General features: G+C 54.5%; 2 protein-coding genes across 2 annotated transcripts; both read right to left on the bottom strand.

The window, feature by feature from the left end:
- Positions 1 to 3,328: 3,328 nt before the first annotated feature.
- Positions 3,329 to 11,097, bottom strand: VSIG10L (V-set and immunoglobulin domain containing 10 like). Its single transcript, XM_069456953.1, has 11 exons — positions 11,077 to 11,097; positions 10,448 to 10,586; positions 9,542 to 10,369; positions 8,780 to 9,073; positions 8,374 to 8,658; positions 7,530 to 7,784; positions 6,718 to 6,996; positions 6,203 to 6,499; positions 4,357 to 4,470; positions 3,981 to 4,135; positions 3,329 to 3,484 (listed from the first exon to the last, which is right to left on the bottom strand). The coding sequence occupies exons 1-11, from the start codon at positions 11,095 to 11,097 to the stop codon at positions 3,413 to 3,415; spliced, it is 2,739 nt and encodes a 912-aa protein (XP_069313054.1). The 3' UTR covers positions 3,329 to 3,412.
- A 2,067-nt stretch (positions 11,098 to 13,164) lies between these two features.
- ETFB (electron transfer flavoprotein subunit beta) lies at positions 13,165 to 23,439 on the bottom strand. The gene is made up of 6 exons (XM_069457072.1): positions 23,314 to 23,439; positions 19,217 to 19,375; positions 18,939 to 19,097; positions 16,854 to 16,916; positions 14,492 to 14,650; positions 13,165 to 13,391 (listed from the first exon to the last, which is right to left on the bottom strand). The coding sequence occupies exons 1-6, from the start codon at positions 23,368 to 23,370 to the stop codon at positions 13,221 to 13,223; spliced, it is 768 nt and encodes a 255-aa protein (XP_069313173.1). The 5' UTR covers positions 23,371 to 23,439; the 3' UTR covers positions 13,165 to 13,220.
- Between the last annotated feature and the right edge of the window lie 588 nt (positions 23,440 to 24,027).

Here is a 24,027-nt window from a genome sequence, read left to right as displayed (position 1 = left end):
CATCACTGTGAGGGATAACGCAAAATTATGCATCTTTCTACAGCCATTTCCACCACCCGTTCACGTTTCCGATTGTGACCCACCCCCACCACCCCATAACCCTCTCTTAGCTCAGGCTGTCAACTGGCTCGTGTGGGTGTGGGTGTGTGTGTGAGTGTGCGCCTGCATGTGTGTGTACGTGTGTGTGTGGGTGGGTGGGTGGGCTGGGGGAGGGGACTCAGCTGTCCTCCCTCCCCTGACACCCCCATGTCCACTGCCCCCACCCCGGCTGCCTCTCCCCTCTGGCTGGAGGTAGGTATGGGAGCTCTGCCGCGGAAGCTGTGAGGAGGTTCGCCAGGCTCCCCACTTCCCCAGTATATGCACGCACACTGACCCTCCCCTCCCTGTCAAAAGGGCGTCTCCCGGGCAGGTTGGGAGTGGGGAGGGGTGTGACACTCACCTGTCATGCTGTCCTTCAGCCTTTGTGAATAAAAGGGGGATGTCCATCTGGGCTCCGGGCCTCCCTGCTGTCAAATACCAGCTACCTGTAGCCAGAGGCCCCATCACTGGCTCAGTGGCCTGAGACCTTCCCACTTCCCCTGTCCCCCAACCCTGGACTCTTTGGCCCTCTCCTGGGCCAATCGGTGCTTCCATCCAACTGTCAGGCTGGTGGCAGTAGTCGCCTGTCTGTCTCAGTGCTTTGCCCTACCCCCGCTGCCACTCCCCTTGGCCGCCTGTGGCATCAAGCAGCTGCCCTCAGGGCCCCTGCAGCTGGCCCACAGGTGTGGGCTCGCTGGTCTACCACTCCCTAGCCTCTCTACCAACTGTACCTCCCAAAGGCTACCTGACCGCCCTCACACACACTCAGACACACACACACACCAGCGACTGTGACCAGCAATAGCCCCCTGGCTCCAGCTGTCCTGTAGCTGGTGACTAGCTGTAGTTCCCCCAAGGGTGGGCGACTGTTGTCAGGAAGGGATGCTGAGAGGCTGTAGCCTCAGCTCTCATTGGAGGAGTACCCCGCCCTGGTACACCACACCACACAAAGTGGGGGAGAGAGCGGCATCACACAGACATCCTGAGCCCAGACAAAGATGCCATGTCACCAGCTCCAACTCCCAGGAGACCCTCTCTATAAACACCCACCCCAAATCACACCTCCCAGAGCTTGGTGGAGAAGAGGGCAGAGCAGGGGCAGAGGGCAAGGGGCAGTGACTGTACCTCAGACGGGGGCGTGGGCCCCATCCCACATTGTCTTCCATTCCCAGGGTCCAGGGGACAGGGCGGGGCAGGGGAGGGATGCAAGGGAGGGGGTGGGGGGCCCTGGGGGCCGTGTGTTCCAATTCATGGGGAGTGTTGAGACCACCACACCAATAAACGCCTTTTTCCAAAGTCTCTGCCTGCAGCTCTCAGTGTCATTAGGGATTTCGAGGGCAAAGGGTCATTTGCGGTGATCACTCCTACTCCCTACCTTCTCTGGTAGATTTGGAATTGACCTGTTTCAGAGGTGGCCCTGATTGGTTTAAGCCACTAAGTATAGCTCATTCCCACTGTGATCAGTTCAGAGATGGGCACGTGACCCACTAGGGGTCATGGGACAGTGTATGGGTTCACAAGAAGGGATGCTCTTGCACTGGATAAAGTGGCTTAATGATTTGAGGTCTAGTCTGTAGGGTTGCTCTTCTCCATCTCAGGGAGAGACCTTGGATCTATGCGGATGGCAGTGGTGGAGAAGACAACATGTGGAGCCTGAGAATGATAGAAACACTATAGAATGCAGAGTGGGAGGTCTAGAGAAATAGAGTCCATGATCACATCATTTGAGCATCTGGATCAAAACTTACCTGTTGCCCACCTTCACTTACATAAGCAATGAGGTCCCCTGTATACTTAAGCAAATTTTCGTTAGGTTTTTTCTCTCTAGTGAGCAAGAAAGAAATGAAAACCCTAACATACAGAAGGCCCAGGCAGGCACCCAAGACTCCAGCTCTCACCTTTCCAAAAGGATCCAAGGGCTTGCATGGCCTTTTCTACCCCAACCATTAACCAGATGTCCTCACACCCTTTTCTTCCCTGAGATAGATACTGGTTGCCTACACTTTAGTTCTTTGCTTCCCCTTTCTTCTTTGCTGGCAGACCCACTTGCCATGATACAGGCTGAGATATTTGTTTTGCCAGCCTCCTTTGCAGCTATGTGGCCAGTTTTGGCCAAAAAGACATAAAAGGAAGTTTGCTGGTAGGCTTCCAGGAAAGTTTCCTCCCACCCACTCCACTCATGAGGGAGGAAGGCAGGGAGGGATGTGTGTGGGAAGGGAGATCTGCCCCCTTTCTTTTATCTTTAGATACAGTTGTGTGAAGATGTGATGACTGGAGCTGCAGCAGCTGTTTCGCTACATGAGGCAATACACAAGGAGACAACATGCCAACCCACTGATGGTAGCAAAGCAGGAGGAGGAAATGGGCCCATGTCCTTGATGTGGTGTCTGAGTTGCTGAGCCAGCCTGAAACCACCCACCTCCATTTTTCTTGCCACCATTTGTTTTGTTACTTGCAGCCCAAAGAATCCTCATGGATGCACTGCCCAAATTCTCAATGGGAAACTTAAATGAAAAATAAAGACTTATGCTGGAGAGAGCAGCAGCAAGCCAAACCCTTCAGTGGCACCAAGACATTTGGTCGGTCAACAAATTATTTATTGATTGCCTGCTGTGTGTCAGGCTCTGTGTTAAGTGCTGAGATAACCCATGATCATGGGAAGGGTAAGGGAATGGTCTTCATTGGTGGCCATAGTTACCCTTAGAATTGAGAAATGAACAACATGGGGAAAACGAAGTGTTCCAAGCAGAGAAAACTCTAGGGACAAAAGCCTGGAGGCAACATAAAATGTGGCTGAGAGATGCCTATACTGGAGTCGGGGAGCAGGGACAGTCTTGGGAGGGGAGGTCCGGAAGGCTGACAGAGGACAAACCACAAGGCTTTGAAGGTCACAATGAGTTGTTCTGATATCTGAAGGGCAATGCACAGCCACAGAAGGGTTTACAGGGAAGAGGGACGTGATCTGATCTGTTTTATGATGAAGAAGCTTGGAGCTGGATGGGGTGTGGCCTGGAAGAGACAAAATGAATGTAGAGGGACCTTTTCAGAGAACGTGGCCAGGCTCCCTCTCCAGCTCGGAGCCACACAGCAAGCCTTGCCTATCTGCCGCAAAGCCTCGGAGGTTGTGCAAACCACACAGATAGACAGGAGTCTCTCCTAGCCCAAGAGTCACATCTCCTTAGGTGCACAAATACAGGTAAAGTCTTCTGCAGTGAGACAGGAAGTCCCACTTTCAGGGTCCAACCCTCAGTCACGGCAGGCCCTGCGTTCTGCTGGGACAAAACAGGAAGTTCTGCCCCAAAACACCCTGTGCATGATAGGACACTGGCTCTGATCACACCTGCGTGGCTGCCCGAACAGTTTTTGTGCCCACACCTGAAGAGACGACTGGACTGGGGCCTGTGGCCTGGAAGAGAGAAACAGGTGGTGGGGAACTAAGGAGGTACCCTGGGAGTGGCATGACTCACCCACCTGATCTTTTCTGGCTCTTCTTGAACCTTTTAGAAATTAGCTGGGTTCCCTTCGTTTGCAGGTAAGGGGCGGAGTGAGGGCCTCTGGTCACCCTTGGGGAAGCTAAGTCATGCAACAACCCAACTTTTATGGAGAAATGAGCAAATTCTATCCCACTTCGGAGAGAAAATGTAAGTCTTGTTCATTTTTTATGGAAAAAAAAATGTAGGTCCTGCTTCACCCTCCTTTGGAGAAGAAACTAGAAATCACTCTTCTTTTAATATACATCAAAGTTGGGTGAAAAGTCCTGTCTAACTTTTGTGTATTTAAAAAAAGGACAAGATTTTGCCAACTTTGTAAATTAACAAGTAAAACTGGAGGGAGAGAATGGAGACCATCTCCTGTCCCTGACTACAAGACAAAAGTCCCGCCTCAAGGTCACTCACACTCACTCGGTAGGGCTTGGTTGGGCTAGGGTCCTCCAGCGGGACTTTGAGGGGCAGAGGCCATGAGGTCTGCACTGGGGTCACACTCTGCTGTTTCTTTTCTGGTGGGGCGACCACGGGGGCCAAAGTGAGGGGATGCTTCTTCTTCTGAGGAGTCTTTCCTGAGAAAGACAGAAAAGGAAGAGAAACAGGAACATGTGATTGGCTGCTCCAACATGCCAATGGCAAGGGAAACGGGTCTGAGTGGTGGAGTCTCAGTCTGATTGGCTGATTTGGAGGTAGGAAGGAGGGAAGTTTGACCTATGACTGCGTTGATTGGTTCAGCCAGGTCTCCTATGGGCTTCTTTCTAGGGACCACCCCGGTTGGACGCCCTTCACTCACCCCGAAAGCGGCACAGGCAGCAGATGCACAGGAGGAGAAGCGCTGCCAGCAGTGCCAGGCCCAGTAGGGAGCCCAGCACGATGCCAGCGATGGCCCCGGGGCCCAGGGTGGGGCCTGGAAGAGAAAAAGAAAAGGGGAGCAGGAGCCAGGGCTGGACCCAAGTTCCCTAAGCCCCTGACTCATCCTTCCTGCGGGGACCCAGGAGTCCAGGTTCCTGCCCCTCCCCTCTCAGAACCCAGGAACCTGGGACCCTAGCACTCTCAATTCATTTAACATTTTCTGAGTGACTGTGGTGTGCCTGGCACTCGGCCAGGTGGTGAGGCTTCATTGGTGGGCAAAATAAACAAGATACCTCCTCTTGTGTCGATTAATTCTAGGAGGGAAATCAGAAATAAATGAGCAATAAATAACATATTTACAGATTGTGCAAAGAAGGGGAAACCGGTGCTATGATAAAAAATAATGGGAGAGGAGGAGAGGAGATGTTTAGAAAGGGTGTCTATTTAAGGTTCCTGAAGAAGTACCATTTGAGTAGAGACTTGAAGAATAGGGAGCCAGTCATGCTAAACCTGGGCGAAGGGTGTTTCAAGAGGAGGGAACAGAATATGCAAAGGTCCAGAGGTAGGAAAGAGTTTTCTGTGTTCGATGAAGGCCAGTGTGGGTGGAGGACACAGAATGAGGGGGAGAGAGGTAGAGGATGAAGCAGGAGGCATTCCCAGGGGCCAGGTCCTGGGAGTTCTTGTAGAAATTAATAGAATGTTTTTAAGTAGGGCAGCATCGTAATCTGATTTACATAACTTTGGCTTCTATATGGAGAATGGATTATAGGTGAACAAGAGGGAGTATAAAGAGACCAGATAAACAGCTGCTGCAGTCCAGGCAAGAGAGGATGTGTGTTTGACCAGGGTCCTGGAGCAAAGATGGAAAGAAGCAAATGTATTAGAAAAACATTTTGGAAGGAAAATTGACCAAACTTGCTGGTGGTTCGGATGTTGAGGGTTAAGCATGTGGGTAGTGCCATTCATTAGGATGGGGAAGACTGGAGGGTTAGGGGATGCAGTTTGGGGAAAAAACCATCAAGGGGTCTATTTTAAACATGTGACCTTTGCGATGCCAAGTGGACATCCAAAGTGAAGATGTCATGTAAGGAGTGTCCTTTTCAAGAGAGGTCAGGGCTGGGAATAAGACATTTGGGAGTTGCCGGAGTAGTAATGCTATCGAAAGCCCTGAGAGTGGACAGGTTCATTCTGGGGAGAAATACAGGTCTTTGGATTTGATCCTCAGACACTCCAATTGAAGACTGTTATCGATTGAAATGTGTTCCCCGCAAAAAAATGTGTTGGAGTCCTAACCCCCTGTACTTGTGAATGTAATCTTATTTTGGAATAGGGTCTTTGCAGATGTAACCAAGTCCAGATGAGGCCATTACGGTGGGCTCTAATCCAATATAACTGATGGCCTTATTAGAAGAGGACAGAGACACACACAAGGAGGAGAAGGCCATGGGAAGCTGGAGGCAGAGACTGGAGCGATGGCAGCTGCAAGCCAAGGAATGCCAAGAGTGAACAGCTACCACCAGAAGCTAGGAAGAGGCAAGGATGGATTCAACCCAGAGTCTCAGAGGCAGCAGGACCCTGGGGACACCTTGATTCCAGACTTCTGGACTCCAGAGCTATAAGAGAATCAATTTCTGTTGTTTCAAGCTACCCTGCTCAAGGTACTTTGTCATGGCAGCCCTAGGACATTAAGACAGGGAGAGAAGGAAGACCCAACACAACAGACTGGGAAAGGCTGCTCAGACTGCTAGGAGGAAGCCCAGGAGAAAGTGCTGACAGCCCCAACTCACCAGCACGGTAGATCCGGCTTTGTGATGGAATCCCTGGCTGGCCACCCAGGGTGGGCAGGATACGCAAGACCCAGGACCCAGGGTTCCGTGCTCGAAGAGGCACCACAGCTGACCGCTCCCGAGGCCCCAGGGTGAGCAGGGAGACCCAGTCCCTGTAGGCAGGAGTTCTGCCCGGGCCAGGCCCCTCTGGCCGTGCTTGGATCTCAAAACCACTGATCAGGGCCCCTCGCTCCACATCCCAAGTCAGCACTGCTGCATCCCGGGCTCTTTGAAGCCTCCACGAGGAGATGGAGGGTCCTAGAGGGATGAATGGGAGGGGGCAACTGGATTCTTGGGTCCGAGAGGGGAGAGGGAAGCGGGCTGGGGGTCTGGACTTTTGTGTCTTAGTGAAGAGGGGTCTAGAGGCTTGGACTCCCGGGTCTGAGGGAGGAGGGGCTGGGGGCCTAGATCTCTGGGTCTGAGGGAGGAGGTGCTGAGGGTCTGGACTCTGTGTTCTTCAAAAGGACATGGCTCACCAATGAGGGTGATCTGGTCGCCCCCAGCACCCAGCGCCCCACTGCACAGCACGGAGTAATTTCCCAAGTCCCAATCCAGGCTGAAGTTGCCGAAGAGGAGCTTCCTCCCATCTTGACTGAGCCGCAGGCGACTCCCACCCCCTGGAGCCAGCGGCCGCCCTTCCCGGGCCCAGGATGCTCGTGAGGGTGGGGGACAACCAGAGGCCTCCAGGGCCACCTCTGCCTCCCCCGACTGTCTGTCCTCCACCAGCGGATGTAGCAGCACCTCTTGGGGGGCCTCTGCAGGGGGAGAAACCCCGTCAGGAAAGTCAAGACCTTACCCTGGATTCAAAGAACAAGCCCATGCCCTTTGTTAAATCAAACAGTGGTAAAGCCTGGCCCTTTGGCCACAGGAGGAAGAACTGCCCATTCACTCACTCACTTATTTACTCATTCATTCATCTATTATCTGAATTCTACGCCCTTACTGAATTCGTACCCTATAGGCCTGGCCCTGTGCTGGGAAACTCATATTACTCTAGCTATTCATTACTCTGAAAAAAAAAAAAAAAAAAGGTTGATTTACCTCTCTGAGCACGTGGGAAAGTGTCAGCCCTCTTCCTGGTTCCAGAAGGAAACGCTCGTCCCTGCCTCCACCCCCCCACCCTGAGGTATCAGAAAAACCTTATTCCTTCTCTAGGTTCAAAGAAAGTGAAGTTCCGCCCCTTTTCTGGAATAAAGAAGTACCCTTCCCGCTTCAGAAGTCCCAAAGAACCAAAGAAAAAGTTCTCCTCCTCCTCGGGACACAGCATAGAAGCTCCGCCCTCTCTCACCCGGGGTGACAGTGCAGGTGCGCGTGGCCACCAGGTGGCGAGCAAGGCAGGTGATGGGGACGCCGCTGAGCCGGGAGTGGACCGGGACGGCGGCCAGGAGCGCGGAGGGCACCGGCCCCGCGCGGACGCCTTCGGGGAGACCCTGGAACTGCAGGGATGCGGCAGGGACCCCGCCCGGCCATGAGCAGCGGAAGCGAAGGCTGCGGTCCCCGGGGCCCCCTTCCACTGAGCACTGTGGGGAGCCGGGGGGCAGATCTGCGGAGGGAAGGGAGAGACCAAAGATCGGACCCAGTAACTCTCCGGCTAAGTGGACAGCCCGCAGCCCCACTGACTGTCCCCCTGTCCTAGAAAACCGCATCTGCGCACACTGACTCCTGCGCTTCCAAACCTAGCCCGGTCGCGACCTTTTGGGCTCCAGCCCTTCCACCAGGTGACTCCGTCCCCCCTTGACTACTCCACGAGAAGCCTCCCCTTTTCCCAGTTATCTCTGCCCCGCCTTTCGGCCCCCGCTGCCTTTCTCAGGTGACTCTGTGCCCTTCCTAACCACCCCCAGCCCCTCTCTAGTGACTCCGCCCCCTTTTCAGGTAACTTCTCCCTTTGCTGCTCCCACTTACCGGCCGGGGCGACTTAGTCCCTTCCCTTTCTAACCCCCACTCTTTGCCATTTAACTCCGCTGCCTACTTTGTTCGGGAAGCTTCCTGCCCAGCAATGTCCGAGCTCTGCGCGGTGCCCCAGCCCCTCTCTCCTGGTCACCCTTGCCACACCTTTCCGGCCCCTGGCCCAGTCCCTCCGGATGGCCCCGCCCCCTCCAGGCCGCCCCTCGGTCCGCCCGTGTGGCTCTCACCCGCCACCCTGAGGTTGAGCAGAGAGCGGCGGCGGCGGCCAGTGCGCGGGTTCGCGGCGAGGCAGGCGTAGGCGCCGGCGTGGCCCGGCCCGACCGCGGGCAGCAGCAGCTGCGGCCCCGCGGGCACCGCGGCCTCGGCCGGGTCCGCCAGGCTCCATGCGATGTCGGCGGGCGGCCGCGAGGCGGCGGTGCAGCGCAGGGTCACGTTGCTGCCCGCGGTGACATAGTGGGCAGGGGTGGCGTCGCGGTCCGAGGAGATCGTGATGACCGGCGGATCCGGGCCATCTGGGGGCAGGAAGGGGTCACTAGGGACTCCTCCAGGTCTCCCAGAGACGGGGCCCCCCAGCCCCCTTCTCCCCGGGGCCTCAAGACCCCTACCCCGACCCGAGGCATTTTCCCCACTCACAGAAGACGCTGACGTCCGCCGCAGCCTCTGTGCGGCCGAAGGGGCTGCGGACGCTGCAAGTGTACCGGGCGTGGTCCCCGCGCACAGGGCGTGTGATGAGCAGCTGGTCGCCCTCGGAGCGGATCCGGGGCGGCTCAGCTCCCTCGGGGTCCGTCGCCTCCAGGGCGCGTCCGTTCCGGCTCCAGCTCAACACCCCGCGGCTTAGCTCCCACCCCACGCAGCGCAGCCGGAGCTCAGCCGCCCCCTCCTCTGTCTCGGGGGCCTTGGGCTGCACCGAAAGCTGGGGTAGGGGCTCTGGGAGAAGAGGAACGGGCTCAGGACTCGGTGTGGAAGCCCATCTCCTCGTCCCCTCCTCCCTCCACCCAGGACTTCTGGCCCCAGCCGCTGCCTCCTCTTAGCCCCAGGAGTCCAAGCCCCAGCCCTCTCCTCTCCAGGACCCAGGAGTTCGAGAGCGAGCGAGCGAGAGAGCGAGCGAGAGAGAGAGAGAGAGAGAGAGAGAGGAGGCCTCCAACCCCCTCCTTCCTCAGACCCAAGAGTCCAGGCCCCCAGGAGTCTTGATCCCAGGTCGGCTTTGCTCAAGTAACCCTGTCTTGGCCTCAGCCCCGCTTCTCCTCCAGTCCTCGACCCAGAAGTCCTCTCTCCCCATCCAGGGACCCCTTCCTCTGAGGAGGAAACATCCCAGAACAGTAGTGACTCACCCAGAGGTCTCCCAGAGCAGGGCAGCCCCGGCAGCCCGAACTCCAGACCCCAGGGCACACTTACCATACACACCCACCGTGAACTCCCGAGTCTGCTGGGAGACCCCTGCCCTGATGACCTCAGCCGTGTAGACCCCTGCATCATCCAGCTGGGCAGAGGCAAGTTCCAGACCCCCTCTGGCCTGGTCAAATCGCAGGCGGTCCCGGTGAACAGGGTCCAGGCTGATTAGAGGAGCCCCTGGCCCCAGGCCCCCGGCTGCCAGAACCTTGGAGCCCCGGCGCCAGACCACTAGAGGGGCAGGAGGGCCAGGGCTGGGGACTGGGACCAAGGGGAGCCAGATGGTGGTCCCCACCAGCACTGCAAGAGGCCCCCCCACCTGCTGGGGGAAGCTTGCAGCTGGGTGGGTCTCTGTGGAAACTTTTGATTCCAGACTGTGGTTAAAGAGTTCAAGATGTTTTGAACCTGGGACCTCAACAGACACTTTGGTATCGGAAACTTGAGCAGAAATGTTTGAAGCTGGGGTCTTGGCAGAGAAAGGTGGCTTGGAGTCTTTGACAGGACCTTGAGGATCTGATGTATCAGGAAGTACTTCGGAACCAGGAATGGCATCCGGGCTCAAATCTTGACCCTCAGCATAAATATTTGACCATAAGGACCCAGACGCATTGTTGGAATTCAGGGTCTCAGGAAACCAGTCGGAATCAGAGATTCCAGCAGAGGCTTTTGAACTGGAAGACTGATCCAGAAACTTCAGGTTGGGAGGTTTGATGGAGGGAACTTCCGAACCCAGCCCCTGGGAAGAGTTTTCTGAGTCCAAAGAGAAGGCAGAGGAGAAATTGGTTTGCTGAGGTCCAGAGGAGGCTCTGAGGGCGGGGATCCCTACTCCGGAGGCTGCAGAGGAGAGGAGGGAGGTGTTGGGAGGCAGCTAAGAAGCAGGACTGGGGGGAGGGAGCTGAGCAGGGAACTTACCCAGGAGTAGGAAGAGTGGCAGAACCCCCCAGGTGTCCATGGTACTGGCCGTGCTGGAGAGGACACTGGATCGAGACCCAGGGCCTGTGCCCGTCCCTCCTGGGTAGGACGAGTCTGACAGGACTGGCAGCTTAGCTTCCTGGGTGGGGAAGGGAGCCAGACCCAGCGGGAGGTGCCAGGATCCCCCACCCCATCTGGTGGCTGAGCCACACACCCCACCCCACTCTCTTCATCAGCTGGCCCTGATAGGCAAGCCCAGCCTGACCCCTGCACTCCCCGCCCCAGGGGGAAGTTGGGAGAACTGAGTCCCAGCTAAGACGTGGTAGCATGAAGCCAGGAAGACTTCCTGGAGGAGGATGAGGTGACCTTTCAGAGCCCCCCACCTCTGAGGCTCAGGCCTCCACCTCCCCATCCTCCTGGCCTGTTCTCTCTGTCTTGCCAGCAGCCTCAGGCCCCGTGTCTGCCCCTGCTCCTCCTCTGCTCCAAACCCTCCCATGGCTCCATGTTGCCCTCAGAACCAAGTATCTAGTTGCTATCTCCTGCCCAGTCATCATCTCTCCTGAGAACCACAGCTGCAGTTCTGCATCCTCAAATCTTTCCCCTAAGCCAACCTCCTCCTGGGTTCTCACCTGGATGGCTCCACCATCCATGCAGGTGCCAGGGCGCCTTCCCACCTCCCCTCTCCCCTCACTACTGTTAATCTGAATCCTACCCCTCCTGCCCTCTGCACCTCTCTACCCCATCCCCTCTGCTTCGTCCCACTGTCCAGGCCCCCTCCTCTCTCCCTGCCACCTCACCCGACCCCCTCTAGCCTCCTTCAGTCCCCCTGAGAGTCTTTCTACACCCAGAGCTGCCCCAGCCCTCCCCAGCCCCCAGTGCCCTCTGGAGCCATCCAAGCTCTGCAGTGAACCTGCCCACTCCTTCCCCACCCCAGCACTACCTTTTTGAACGTCCAGCTATTCTTATCCTGCCGGCTCCATCTCTCACTTCCCAGTCCTCTACCTAGAATGCTCTCACTCATTCTCCACCCCCTCCAACCGGGCTAAACCACAACTTGTCCTTCAGGTCTTATTAAGAACCATAATAATTACTACTCATGTTGAGCCAGGAACCACGCTAAATGCTCCCCATGGATTGTCGGGCTGAATGCCCTATGAGCCAAGTGTCATTAGCCTCACTTTACAGACCAGGGGACTATGGCTGAGAGGTCAAGGGGCCCACAGGAAGTTGCACGGCCAGAGGGGGAAGCTGGACTTGGGCCCAGGATGGTCAGACTCCTCACTCCTTCCGATAGCCCCCATGCTGGGCTTAGGGCCTCTGCTCAGCTCCCCGTCCCCGGAGCTTACCCTAGCACAGTCCTGGCCATGCTGGTAACATAATAATAATGGTAATAGTGTATATTGAGTACTTTTTGTATAACAGGTGTGGTTCCGGGGGTGCTGCATAAATTAACCTTTCAAAACTCCCTGGGGTAGTTTAAAGATGGTTGCAAATTCAACCCTCCTCCTGTTAAGAAGTGGGGTCTGTCTCCCCAACCCACGCTCCAGGATCTGACTACTAGAACAAGTGAGTACAGTGACCATGTACTCCGTTGGATGTACCAGTTTCTGCACCTAGGCTGGCACATCCCACTTCCTGTATCGTAGAGCGCTCCCTTGTGGAACCCAGCCGCCATGCTGTGAGGAAACTCAAGCAGCCCCTCGGCGGGGAATCATGGCCCCCGGTCAACATCCCTGGCTGAGGCCCCAGCCCTGGCCAGCTTGCCGGCCATGTGAGTGAGCCCTCTTGGAAGTCAATCCTGTGGCCCCATTTGAGCCACCTCACCTGATGCTGCATGGAGGAGAGACAAGCTGTCCCTGCCAAGCCCTGTCCAAATTTCAGACTTATGAGCAAAATGAACGATTGTTTTAAACCACCAAGTTTTGGGGTGGTTTGTTATGCCAGAACAGACAACCAGAATACAGGTATTATCACTAATTCCATCTGAATGAAACCTAGGCTCAGGGAGTAGTAATCTGCCTAAGATCCTCCCAGAGCCAGGAACCGGCCAAGCTGGGGTTTGAACCCAGGACCTTGGGATCCAGAACCCACACCCTGTCCACTATGCTGTGCTGTTACTATTTGATCTGCCAGATGAGGAAGCTGAAAGCTCAGAGACAGGAAGTAACTCACCCAAGAACTCGGAGCTGGTGAAGGTGAGAGTGAGGGCTGGAAATGAATAAACCTTACCTAGGCCTGGGCTATTCATCCTTGAGCTAGGTTTTGATCGTCTGTTGCTCGTCTGTCTCTCCGACCAGAACCAGAGTTTCCGGCCTCATTCCCTCTGTGCCCTAGGTCTCTGCAGGGGCCTGGCACCTAGGAGGCCTCTGCGAATGTTCCGCAGATAAAAGCCCTGCTCACCCACCTCACTGGTATTTGTCTTTCAACACTCAACTAGGATGTCATCTTACTGGGAAGTCTCTGACCCCACAGGCAAGGCCAGGTGTCCCATCTGGGTTCCCAAGGGCCCAGTGTGCCTCCACATCTAACGCATGTCACCCTGCACTACAGCTGCCTTTGCCCACGTCCATGCCTCCCTTCAATACAGAGGCTTCTCAAGGGCAGGGACTGGATGTGACTCACCTGGGTCCCTGGCATCACACAACACAGGGTCTGGCACCCGTAACACTTAAGTAAATGTTTGTTGAGTGAATCAAAGAATAGGTCTCCAAGGAATGAGTTAACAGAGACAGATGTTGAGAGTCAGTTTTATTGCCGAGTTTCGGGGAGGGGCTCAGATCCGCCCGATCTCCCTCAGCTTGGCCACCAGGTCCTCGGTGGTCTCCACCTTGACGCCGGCTGTGCGCTGGGGCGGGTCCTCCACACTGATCACGGAGAGCTTGGAGGTCAGGTCCACGCCTAGGTCCCCAGCCTTGATCACTTCAATCTTCTTCTTCTTGGCTTTCTGCACATGGGAAGCCACAGTTCACAGGGCTGCAGAAGCCCCTGTCCACCCTCCCGCAGCCTCCTTCCCATGGGTCCCTTTGCTGCAGAACCACTCCCATTGGCTGAGCCCTTCTGGATCTATCCACCAGCCAGGACACACACGACCTCTCATGGGCCACACCTGGTGCAGACAATTTCCGTGGCTAGGATGTCCTAGGAGACCTGACTATTGGAGCAGTCCTCCTTTATTTAACCACCTTAGGAAGCCCTTTATTGGCTGCAATGGACTGGCAAACCAATCCTTTTGGCAGTAATGACTCAATGGACTTTTGGCTGAGATGACCCAATGAACCCTCCCTATAGGTTGAGATGACCTATTGAACCCTCCTCCGATTGGCTGAGATAACCCACTGAACCCTCCCTAAAGGCTAAGAAGACCCATTAAACTCTCTACAGGCTGAGATGACACACTGAAACCCCCCAAATAGCTGAAATGACCCACTGAATTTTTCCTATTGGCTGAGATGACCCAATGAACCAGTCCTGTTGGCTGACATGATGCACTGAATGCTCTCTATTGGCTGGGATGACCCACTGAACTCTCCATATTGACCAAGATGACCCCGTGAACCCATCCTACTAGCCATGATGATCAGTGAACTCTCCCTGCTAGCCAAGAGACCCCATAAACCCTTCCTAGTTAGCCAAGATGGTCTACACAACAACTTTCTGTTGTTGTGTAGATTAACCAGGAACCCTCCGTAATGATTCAAGATAACCAAATGAATCCTCTTTATTTGGCCAAGGTTACCCAATGAACTTTTCCCATTGGCTGGAATCACAAGGGGAACCCTTTCTGTTGCCCAGGGAAGCCTTTCTACTGGCTGAGACAACCAGCAAGCCCTCCCTGTGAGCTAAACAGTCACCATGAACTCTCACTATTGGCAGAGATGACCCAGCGAACCCTGCCTGCCAGCCAAAATGACCAGGCGAACCCTTCCTTTGCATGAGACATCCTTTGGATTCTTCCCTCCTCCTATCTGACCATCAGGGATGAGGCAGAGTCTGCAACGTGCTCATCCAGCCCGGCCCTCAACGACCTGTCTGCCAAGGGCTCACCATGATGTTGGGCAACGTGGCATAGCGGGGCTCGTTGAGCCTCAGATCGGCAGTCACCACAGCAGGCAGCTTCAGGCGCACGGTCTCCAGGCCCCCATCAACCTCCCGCTCCACTTTCACCTTGTCCCCCTCCAGTGTCACCTGGGAGGCGAATGTTCCCTGGAGAGGGACAGTGTAGAAGAGAGTGGTGAGGTTAATTCAGGTCGCGCCCAGAGCAGTGCTCTGTATGTTCCCGCTGAGTAGACCCCGATGAGTGAATGAATGAGACGGCAAACGATGGAGCGGCCTGCAAGATTCAAAACTGAAAGCCACAGAAAGAGATCACACAGCTCTGGGTGAGGGTGTCGTTACTTTCCCTGGGAGCCAAGGAACATGTCCTAATGGCCTGACTCTGCCAGTTAGGTCTCCCTACCTTAGTAACAGCAAATAAGTACTGAGTGTTGGGCCCTGTGCTAAGCAATTTGCATGTTTTAAATCATCAAATCCTCATAAGAACTCTACAAGGTAAATGCTATTATACCTACTTTACGGATGAGGAAAATCGAGGCAGAGAAAGGCTGAGTCACATGCCCACTGCCATCCACAGCTGGTACATCTGAAAGCTGGCAATCTGGCTCCCCAAGAACTCCCCATGAGGCCCCTCCACTGGGCCAACAACAGAACTTCATGTGCCCTCGTCAGTCTTTAAACTGCCTTCTGAGACCCCACCCTCCACCAAAGAACCTTTGCCCCTTAGTCAGGAAATGAATCAACGTTTCCTCTCCCTGGGAACTGGCACGATCTACACTCCTCTTTGTCTAAGCAACCTGCTGTCTCCATTCACTTTTTTTTGGGACAAATCTTTTCACGTCTTTGTTTGAACATCACATCATTCGCAGCCTCCTCCAAGTGCCTGTGGGCCCAGCTCTGGGGATACACCATGAACATACCAAGGCAACAGCCTGGGTGGGCATAGAGTCTGCCAGGGAAGGCAACCAGTAAGTAACCAAGGAAACACACAGACAAATGAGATCATTTCAGTTAAGAAGGATACGAAGAAAACAAGACACAATGACATCAGAGCAAGATGGGGGCAGCTTTAGAGAGACTGGGCAGACAGTGATAAATGCTTAGAAGATAAAGCAGCACAATATTCTAGAATGTGCTGTCCAAGATGGAAGCCACTGGCCTCATGTGGCTACCAAGCACACGAAATATGGCCAATGCAGCTGAGGAATGGAATTTTAAATTTTATTTCATTTTAAATATCAATATTCAAGACACATTTTCATGACTATGGTGATGGTTTCATGGGTATACCTATTTGTCAAAACTTATCAAAGTGTACACTTTAGATATGCCCAGTTTATTTTATATAGCTCAAGAGTATCTCAATAATGCCGTTGAGAATGCTGTCGATCCAGTTATTGGAAAACTTTCAAGTCTGTTTGGAACAATTTGGGTATGTGAATCTTCTGTTTCAACTGTGAACTTTAGGAATCTAACTTAAGTATTTCTGATGAAAATTTAGCATCTGCATTGTAATGTGCTGTAAAGATAAAATACACACTGGATTTTGAAGACTTAGTAAAAAAGAAAAAGAATGTGAAATACAAATAGTCCCCAACTTAGGATGATTTGACTTAAGATTTTTTGACCTTATGATGGTGTGAAAGCAATACATATTCAGTAGAAACCATAGCAAGTACTCATTCAACCATTCTGTTTTTCACTACCGTAAGGCATTCAATAAATTACATGAGGTACTCGACACTTTATTATAAAGTAGGCTTTGTGTTAGATGATTTTGCCCAACTGTAGGCTAACGTAAGTGTTCTGAGCATGTTTTAAGTAGGCTAACCTATATGGTGTTTGGTAGGTTAGGTGTCTTAAATGCATTTTCAACTTATGGATATTTCCAAATTACTATGGGTTTATCAGACATAACACCATCGTTAGTTACGGAGCACCAGTATCTCTATATTTTTTATGTTGATTACATGTTAACATGGTATTATTTTAGATATAATGGGGTTAAATAAAATATTATTAAAAGGAATTTTGTGTGTTTCTTTTTACTTTTTTAATGTGGCCATGGGAAATTTAAAATTACCTAAGTGGCTTGCATTTCTCTTGGACTGGCACAGACAGGGACTGGAGGACCTGGCGTGGAGGGGTGGGCCTGAGTATTTCACATAGGGTAGGCAAGGAAGGCCTCTTTGAGGAGGTGATATCTGGGCAGACACCTGAAGGAGGGGAATGAGAAGGCCATCAGGTGACATGAAAGAACAGTGTCCTAGGAGGCTGAAACAGCAATGCAAAAGCCGTGACATCTAAGGGATGAGGCCTGGCCCACAGCATGTGTGCCCCACTCTAACCTTACCTGTGGCCAGTCCAGAAATCCGGCTGTCATCTGCCCTGTCTGGTTACAGTCATCATCGATGGCCTGAGTAGGGAGAGAGGAAAGACTGTACGACGATGGATGGAGATGCTCGTGGCCCATTTGGGCCTCTGTCTACAACAGGGGTTGGCAAATTTTCTCTGTAGTGGGTCACAGAGTCAGTATCTCAGGCTTTATAGGTCATATGTTCTCTGTCACAGCTACTCAACTCTGCCATCATAGCACACAGGCAGCCCTAACAATATGTAAGGACCACATGTGGTGGTATTCCAATAAACTTGATTTACATTATCAGTGGTAGCTGCTGACCACTGGTCTAGAATAATCCCCTCACTTGGGCTCAGAGATAAGCAGTCACTTTGTCCAGGGGCATGTGGGGCTACCTGGTATCCCCAGTGCCAAATCTTTGTCCCTGTATGAATCCTCCCGTGAGCCAGGCCCTGTGCCGGCCACCATGGGGAGCTGGATGCAGTATCTGGGCCAACGAGAACATTGGGTCCTCAGACCCCAGTGACTGGTTCAAGGATGGGCACGTGACTCAAACTGGGCCAATGAAGAGTCAGCGCTGGAGGCTTTGCTGGCACCATCGGGAAAGAGGCTCTTTTCTTTCTGCTGGGGTCACTAGGCTGGTGGGGTCTGAGCCCTGAGGTGCAGAGTGAAGCCAAACTAGAGCAGAGCCCAGAGCTCATGTGTGACCCTGGATCAAGCTGTGCCTGAAGCACCTCATTTACATGAGCTACGAAATTTACTTTTGGGCTCGGGCCAGTGCGAGATGTGACTGTGCTGCCTGGAACAAAGAGCATCCTGCCCGTTCATCTGGCGATTCCCAGCCGGGGAGGCCTTGGCTCCAGGAACTGTCCCTGACAACCAGGACAGGTGGGACATCAGAGTCTGAGACCCACCAGCAAATGCAGGGGCCTCCATAGACCATGCCGCCAGCACCTGGGGCCTGGGGAGCTGGTGTGAGACCTGGGCCCCCAGAGCCCCACCCAAGCCCTGTCTTCTTGGTCTGTCCTCTGGTTAGGCCCTTCTGTCTCAGTTTACCAATGTGTACTCTGACTCTCCTGAGCTTGGTAACCTCTCTCTGTTTTCTACTGTCTGACTTTTGAGGGGCAGGGTAGGACACCAGTGACCTCCCTGGACCCATTAGCCTCCTCTTCTTCCCAGAGCTGACCTGGCCCCGGGACTCGGCCTCTCCCCGCTGGGACTCAGCTCTGCCTCTGAGCCTCCTGCACCTTGTTGTCTCTGCGCTCACGGTACCTCGCAGTCCTTGAACCTCCTTCTCAGCCTCTGGCCCCAGTTCCCTGCCTCTTCTCACTTCTGAGAAGTGAGCGTCTGGCTTTTCTGATGTCCCTGCTCTGCCCCTCCCCAGGTGAGGCCACAAGACAAGCTGAGGCTGAGGAGGCTGCACCAGGGGAGGGGTGGTATCCCTGGGCCTCCTGCGGGAGGCACACACACGCCTGCCGCCGTGGGCAGCGCCAGTGCGGTGGGGAGAGTTCCTTACCCTGCCCCAACCTCCTTCCCAAACTCTCTGCCTCCAGCCCATTCCTCACAGCCCCAGAGAGGACCTTTCTGCACCCAGCGCTGATGCTATTCCTCTCCTGCTCACAGACCTCCCATGGCTCCCAGTGCCCTCCAAGAGCCTCCAGTCTCTGTTTCAAGCCCAGGCCTGTCTCCTAAACCCGCATGATGTCACCTGGACTCTTCACACTCCCCATGTTGCCACGGGATCTTCCTCTAATCCTGTTCTGTCCACGTTTCCCACCTCTGTGTCACTAAGCCAGAGCCAGGCACCGCCCTTACCTCCTCCCTCCGCCTCACTCTCCGAGGCTAGCCCTGTCCTTCCTGTCACTTCGTGTCTTTCCTGTCTCCTCGCTTGGCCCAGGATGATCACCACAGCCTCCCGGGCTCCAAGAGGATCTCAAGGGATCCTTTTGACACCCAGTGACCCTGCAGGAGTGATGGCAAAGTCCCAAGCTGCTCCACCTAGGCTGCCTGAATGCCCTGGGCCTGGCCCCTCCTGAGCAGGGATGAGGTGCGGGCACAGGGAGGGGCGGCCACACCCACCTGCTTGCCCAGCAGCACCAGGTCCACCTTCTCCTTCTCTGCCAGCTTGGCCAGGACTCGGGCCACCTGCAGGGGACCCAAGCGTTCCGCCTCTGGAGCTGACACCTCCACGTGGATGCCTCGGTCTGCACCCATGGCCAGGGCAGTGCGGATGGTCTCCTGCCAGGAACAGAAGGGCTTGACTTGGCTCTAACCCCAGAGGGACCCAGGAGTCCAGGCCCCCAGCCCCTCCTCCCTCAGACCCGGAGTCCAGGCTCCACTCCCAGGACCCTGAGCACCTGGCACTGTGCAGGACCGCAGCTGACAGCGATGACCTCCTTCACCAGCTTCTTCTCCTTGAGCCGCACAGCCTCCTCCACGGCGATCTCGCAGAAGGGGTTCATGGAGTGCTTCACGCCGTCCGTGACCACACCTGTCCTGTCAGGCTTCACCCGGATCTGCCCAGCAAGGGAGGGGGCAGGGGCACGGGGAAGCAGACAAGAAGGTGGGGGCCTCAGTGCCAAGCCTCTCACAGGCTGGGCGGGTACAATAGTGGCCTGGAAAGGGGCAGTGCCTTGTCCAGGGACAGAGCTGGTTAGAACTCATAGGCAATAGAGGCACAGACGGGGCAACTGAGGCACAGAGAGGCCAAGCACCTTGTCCAAGGACATATAGCACGGAAGTGGCAGGACCAGGGGTCCAACCCCAAGTCTGTCTTGGGAACTGTGAGTCTGGAAGATGCTAAGTGTGTCCGTGGAGTCAAGAGAGCCAGTCTTTTTATTGGTTGCCCACTATATGCAAGAGGTTTTTTATAAAGTGATTTCTAGCAGCTCTTCTTGAACACCTGACACAGCTCAAGGACTTCTATCTGGTTCTGTGCTCTAGTCTTTTCTATCAAGTAAGTCCCTGGGCACGCGCTGGGGCACAGAGAGAGCAGGACAGCCAAGGGCAGTCAGATGGGAGGGGCAGGGGGTGACGGTAGCCATCGAGTGATCCCACATGGTCAGTGCCCTGAGACCCTTCAACAAGGGAGCTTGTCTGGGCAGACAGAGAATTCGCCCCTACGGAGGTGACACGTGTGCCCCATGTGTGCCCTGATGGATTAGGAGGCCTGCTGAGAGCAGGAGGAGCAGGTGTGGGGCGCCAGTAGGGGGACATGAGTGAGAAGCACAGGCGTTCCCTGACAGAGAGAGGGCACAGCTGGTCGGGGTCAGGCCCAGAGATGGAAACATGTTTTCTAGGCCTGAAGTTTCTATCCTTTAGGGTCTTCTTCAAGAAAGTGAATCTCAGATTATGAATACAAAATTACTTAGCCTCTCCTGGGGCCTTGAAAGAGGCTTCAAAGATTAAGTTTCATCAAATTCATGGAAAATGTGACCCTGGCCAGGCCTGGGTATTAGTGGGTTGCAAATACCTAGTAACCCCCTACACACACCCATACATAACACACGTACCCAAACACACACATACACAAGCACACACACATTCTGAGCAGAGCATGTGTTATATTTTGAATAAATGACTAAATAAACTTCCATTACTTCTACCAATACTCACTGAGTATCCGCCAACACCTACCATGTGCCAAGCACCGTTCTAAGGGCTAATTTAATTTTCATTACAATCCAATAAAGTAGGTACTACCGTTATACCCAGTGTATAGAGGAGGAAAATGAGGCACAGAGTGGCTAAGTAATTTCCTCAAGGTCACACAGCAGGAAGTGGACCTGGCAGCTGGGCTCAGAGTCCGTGTCCTGAACTGTTCTAGTGGTGCACCCACTGTCCAAGGCAGCAGTCAACACGTCAGTCAAACTCTGTCCCCCAAGAGCTCAAATTCCAGAAGAGGGGGGACACATACTTAAAGCAATATATAAGTAAATTACACTATGATAAGAGTATGAGGGAAATATAGCAAGGAGCAGGACAGGGACTCTGGGGGCTGTGATTTTAAGTAAGTGACCAGGGAAGGGCCTCACAGAGAAGGTGATGTTTGAACAAAGACGTGGGAGTGAGTGATGCTGGGAGCTGCCAGTCTGGAGATGGGGGTGGGGCAACGGAGAACAGCAGGGTACACAGAGGATCCCAATCCAGTGTGTCCAGGAAGGATGGAGGTAAGCCCAGGGGCTGCAGGAGCCCCCCAAGGACACACGAAGGTAGCCTGAGGGTGTGGGTGGGGGCTTCCCAGAGGAGGTGATACCAGAGAATCAGTAAATTTTGATACAATCAACAGGTTGGAGTCAGGCAGGACAAAGGAAGGACAGGAAGCAAGGTTGGAGGGTGGAGCAGGAAGGGGACCTAGGCAGAAGGCACAGCAGAGGCAGGACGCAGCCCGGTCTATCAGGAAACGAGGAGCAGGCTGGAGCTGTGGAAGCACAAAGGAACATGGACAGTCGAACCAGACCATGAAAGGGCAGCCAGACCACAAAGTATCCAACCAGCCTGAGGGTGCCAAGGAGCCATGGGAGGGCTGTGAGCAGGGAAGGGCAGGGTCAGCTCTAAGTTCAGGAAGACTCCGAAGGCTGGATAGAGATGGGCGGGAGGGTAGAGACTGGGAGCCAGGGAGGAGGATGGGGTGAGGGTCCAAGTGACATGATGAGGCCGAGACGAGGCTGAGAACTGATAGCTGAGGGAGGTGAGTTCTGGAAGGAGGCGTGGGATAGTGCCCGGGGTCTGGCCCCATGGTGATTAGGCACCTGGCAGTGTCTGAATCATTTATTTGTTCAGAAAGGGACAGCAACAGACATGTCCAGTGAGAGGATGTAATGCAGGCAGCTCTGGGGCACTGCAGGAGAAGATGGCACTAACCCTCCGGAAAGGACAGGAGTTGACACAATACTGCTTTCACACTTCCACTCTCTGTTCTCTCATTGAGCACACTGGAGGCACTCACGCCCAGGCTCTGTGCCAGGCGATGCTGGGACCAGAGCTGAGTCAAACATGGCCCTGCCTGGTGGGGGAGACAGATCTGAGCACAGACTTCCTAGGCCAGGGAGGCCAGGGTGGGGGCAGAAGGACAAGGCCCAGGGCAGGCAGAGGAGTCCAGAGGAGGGACCCCAAGAAACAGAGACAGAAGGCAATCAGGAGAGTCGGGTCCCAGGACCCCAAGAGGAGGGTGTCTCAACAAGGCTGGGGCAACAGCCATGTCATAGGCTGCCATAGGCATCATTAGGCCAAGTAGCCATTGAGTGGAAATGTGAAGAGCAGAGTCTGCAGCTGGACTTGCCTGGGTTTCAGTCCCGACTCTGCCACTTACTAGCTGGGAGATCTGGCAAGTAACAACCTCCACAGGCCTCAGTTTCCTCATCTATTCAATGGGATTAATAATGGGTATTGAAAGGATGGAATGGGGTAATCTCTGTAAAGAAATTAGAACACTGCCTGGCACATAGTAAGTACCCACTAAATATTAGCTATTATGATCACTGATGTTTTCATGCCCGAGTCTGTCTGTCTCCTGTACATTCCTCCCCAGCCTCCTCTCCAAGTGGGCAAGGGCAATATCAGTGTTGTCAACTTTGTGGGCGGTCCCACACTATGCCTCTGGGGTGCCAGACCCCATGCTGGGGATGCTGGGGACACAGAGCAAAGTTCCCAGGCTGACGGGAAGGACAGACATAACCAGACAGTCACCATCTTAGATTAGGCCAGGCATTGAGAGAAAGTGGCCTGAGAGACCATGTCTGATTCACCTTTGTCCATACCAGCTTCCCTCTGGGGACAAGCCAGGCCCTCAGAGACACTGCCCCCTCACCTCTTTCATGGAGAATGTAAGCCACTCCCCCAGCTCAGTCAGGTTGGCCCCTTGAACTTTCATCTCTAGCAAACACACTTCTCTTGCCCTTCCTTGCTAAAGCCTCCCCTCCCCGCTCACCCTGTGGCTATGGAGGGTGAAAGACAGTTTCAGGGTTCCACAGAGCCTTGTCTGATCCCATTAGAGCACATTTTGGGTACTGTAATAATCAATTGGTAGGCAACGCAGCCTAGTGGGCGAAAGCTTGGCTGTGTCCAAAGCACGAGTCCAGGTGAGAAATCAGAGGAACCCGGATAGATCCCTTCCCTAGCTGAGTGACCCCTCTATGCCTCAGTTTCTCCGTGTGTTAAAGAGGGACCATGACTCCCTTCAGCAGATAAGAAATAGACAAAGGAACTCGCCCTGCACAATTATCAAGGGTGAGTCCAGAACTAGGGAAAAGGGAACAGGGCCGTGACCCCAAAGGGATCGGACGTCAGAACCTCACAGTCTTTGATCATTGCCCCCACGTGTAACGTAGACATTTGGGGAAGAGCAGCAGAGGGCAAAGATTACGAGAAGACCCCCCCCACACTGTGTGCCCTCGTGACCTCGGAAGCACACGGCTACGGGACTCAGGGGGGCGAGAGAGGAGGACTCGGTCACCTTCACGGCGTAGTCGATGACCCTCTTGACAGCCACGAGCGCGCGCAGCTCCGCCATCTTCCTGCCGCCCGCCGCCCCCAGCCAGGGCAGTCCGCAGCACCCTCTCGGTCCAGACGCCCCGCCCTCTGTCCCTCTTTGCGCCTGCGCGCAGCGCCACCAACCTGTCAACCGAGGCGGAGCCCTCCTCCGCGACAGGGACCAATCGGAAGGCCGGAGGGCGGGTCGCGCAAGGGCAGTGAAAGGCCTTGCGAAGGGGGCTGGTGGGGGGGAACTAGAGGAAAGGTCGTGCCGGAGAGGGGAGCGCGCCTGGGAGCGGAGATCCTCCCAGCTCTCATAAACTCCGCCCAGTATCTCCGTATCTACTCTGTCCATTCGGGCTCCCCACTTCTTCCCCAGCCCTCCAACTCGTCCTGCCGCCCCATTCTCTTCATGCCTGTGTTCCCCGTCCTCTCCATACCCTTGTTCTCACCTGTCCACGTCTACACTTTCCCTCTGTGTCGTCCCCACACCCTCTCCATCAGCCGACATCCCCTCATGGCCCCACTCCCCCTTGTCCCAGTTCCCCTTCAAATCCATGCCACGTGTCCACTACACGTTAGTGTCTCCATGACCCCTCTCCCCCGTCTCCTAGTCCTCGCTGAGCCTCTGTGCACCCTAATATCTGCCACCCCGTGCTCGTGTCCCCACGTCCCCCAGAAAGCCACACGGAGCAAC

This window comes from Eulemur rufifrons, chromosome 24, assembly GCF_041146395.1.
Source record: "Eulemur rufifrons isolate Redbay chromosome 24, OSU_ERuf_1, whole genome shotgun sequence".
NCBI classification, from domain to species: Eukaryota; Metazoa; Chordata; class Mammalia; order Primates; family Lemuridae; genus Eulemur; species Eulemur rufifrons.
This window is presented reverse-complemented; position numbering and strand designations above follow the sequence as displayed.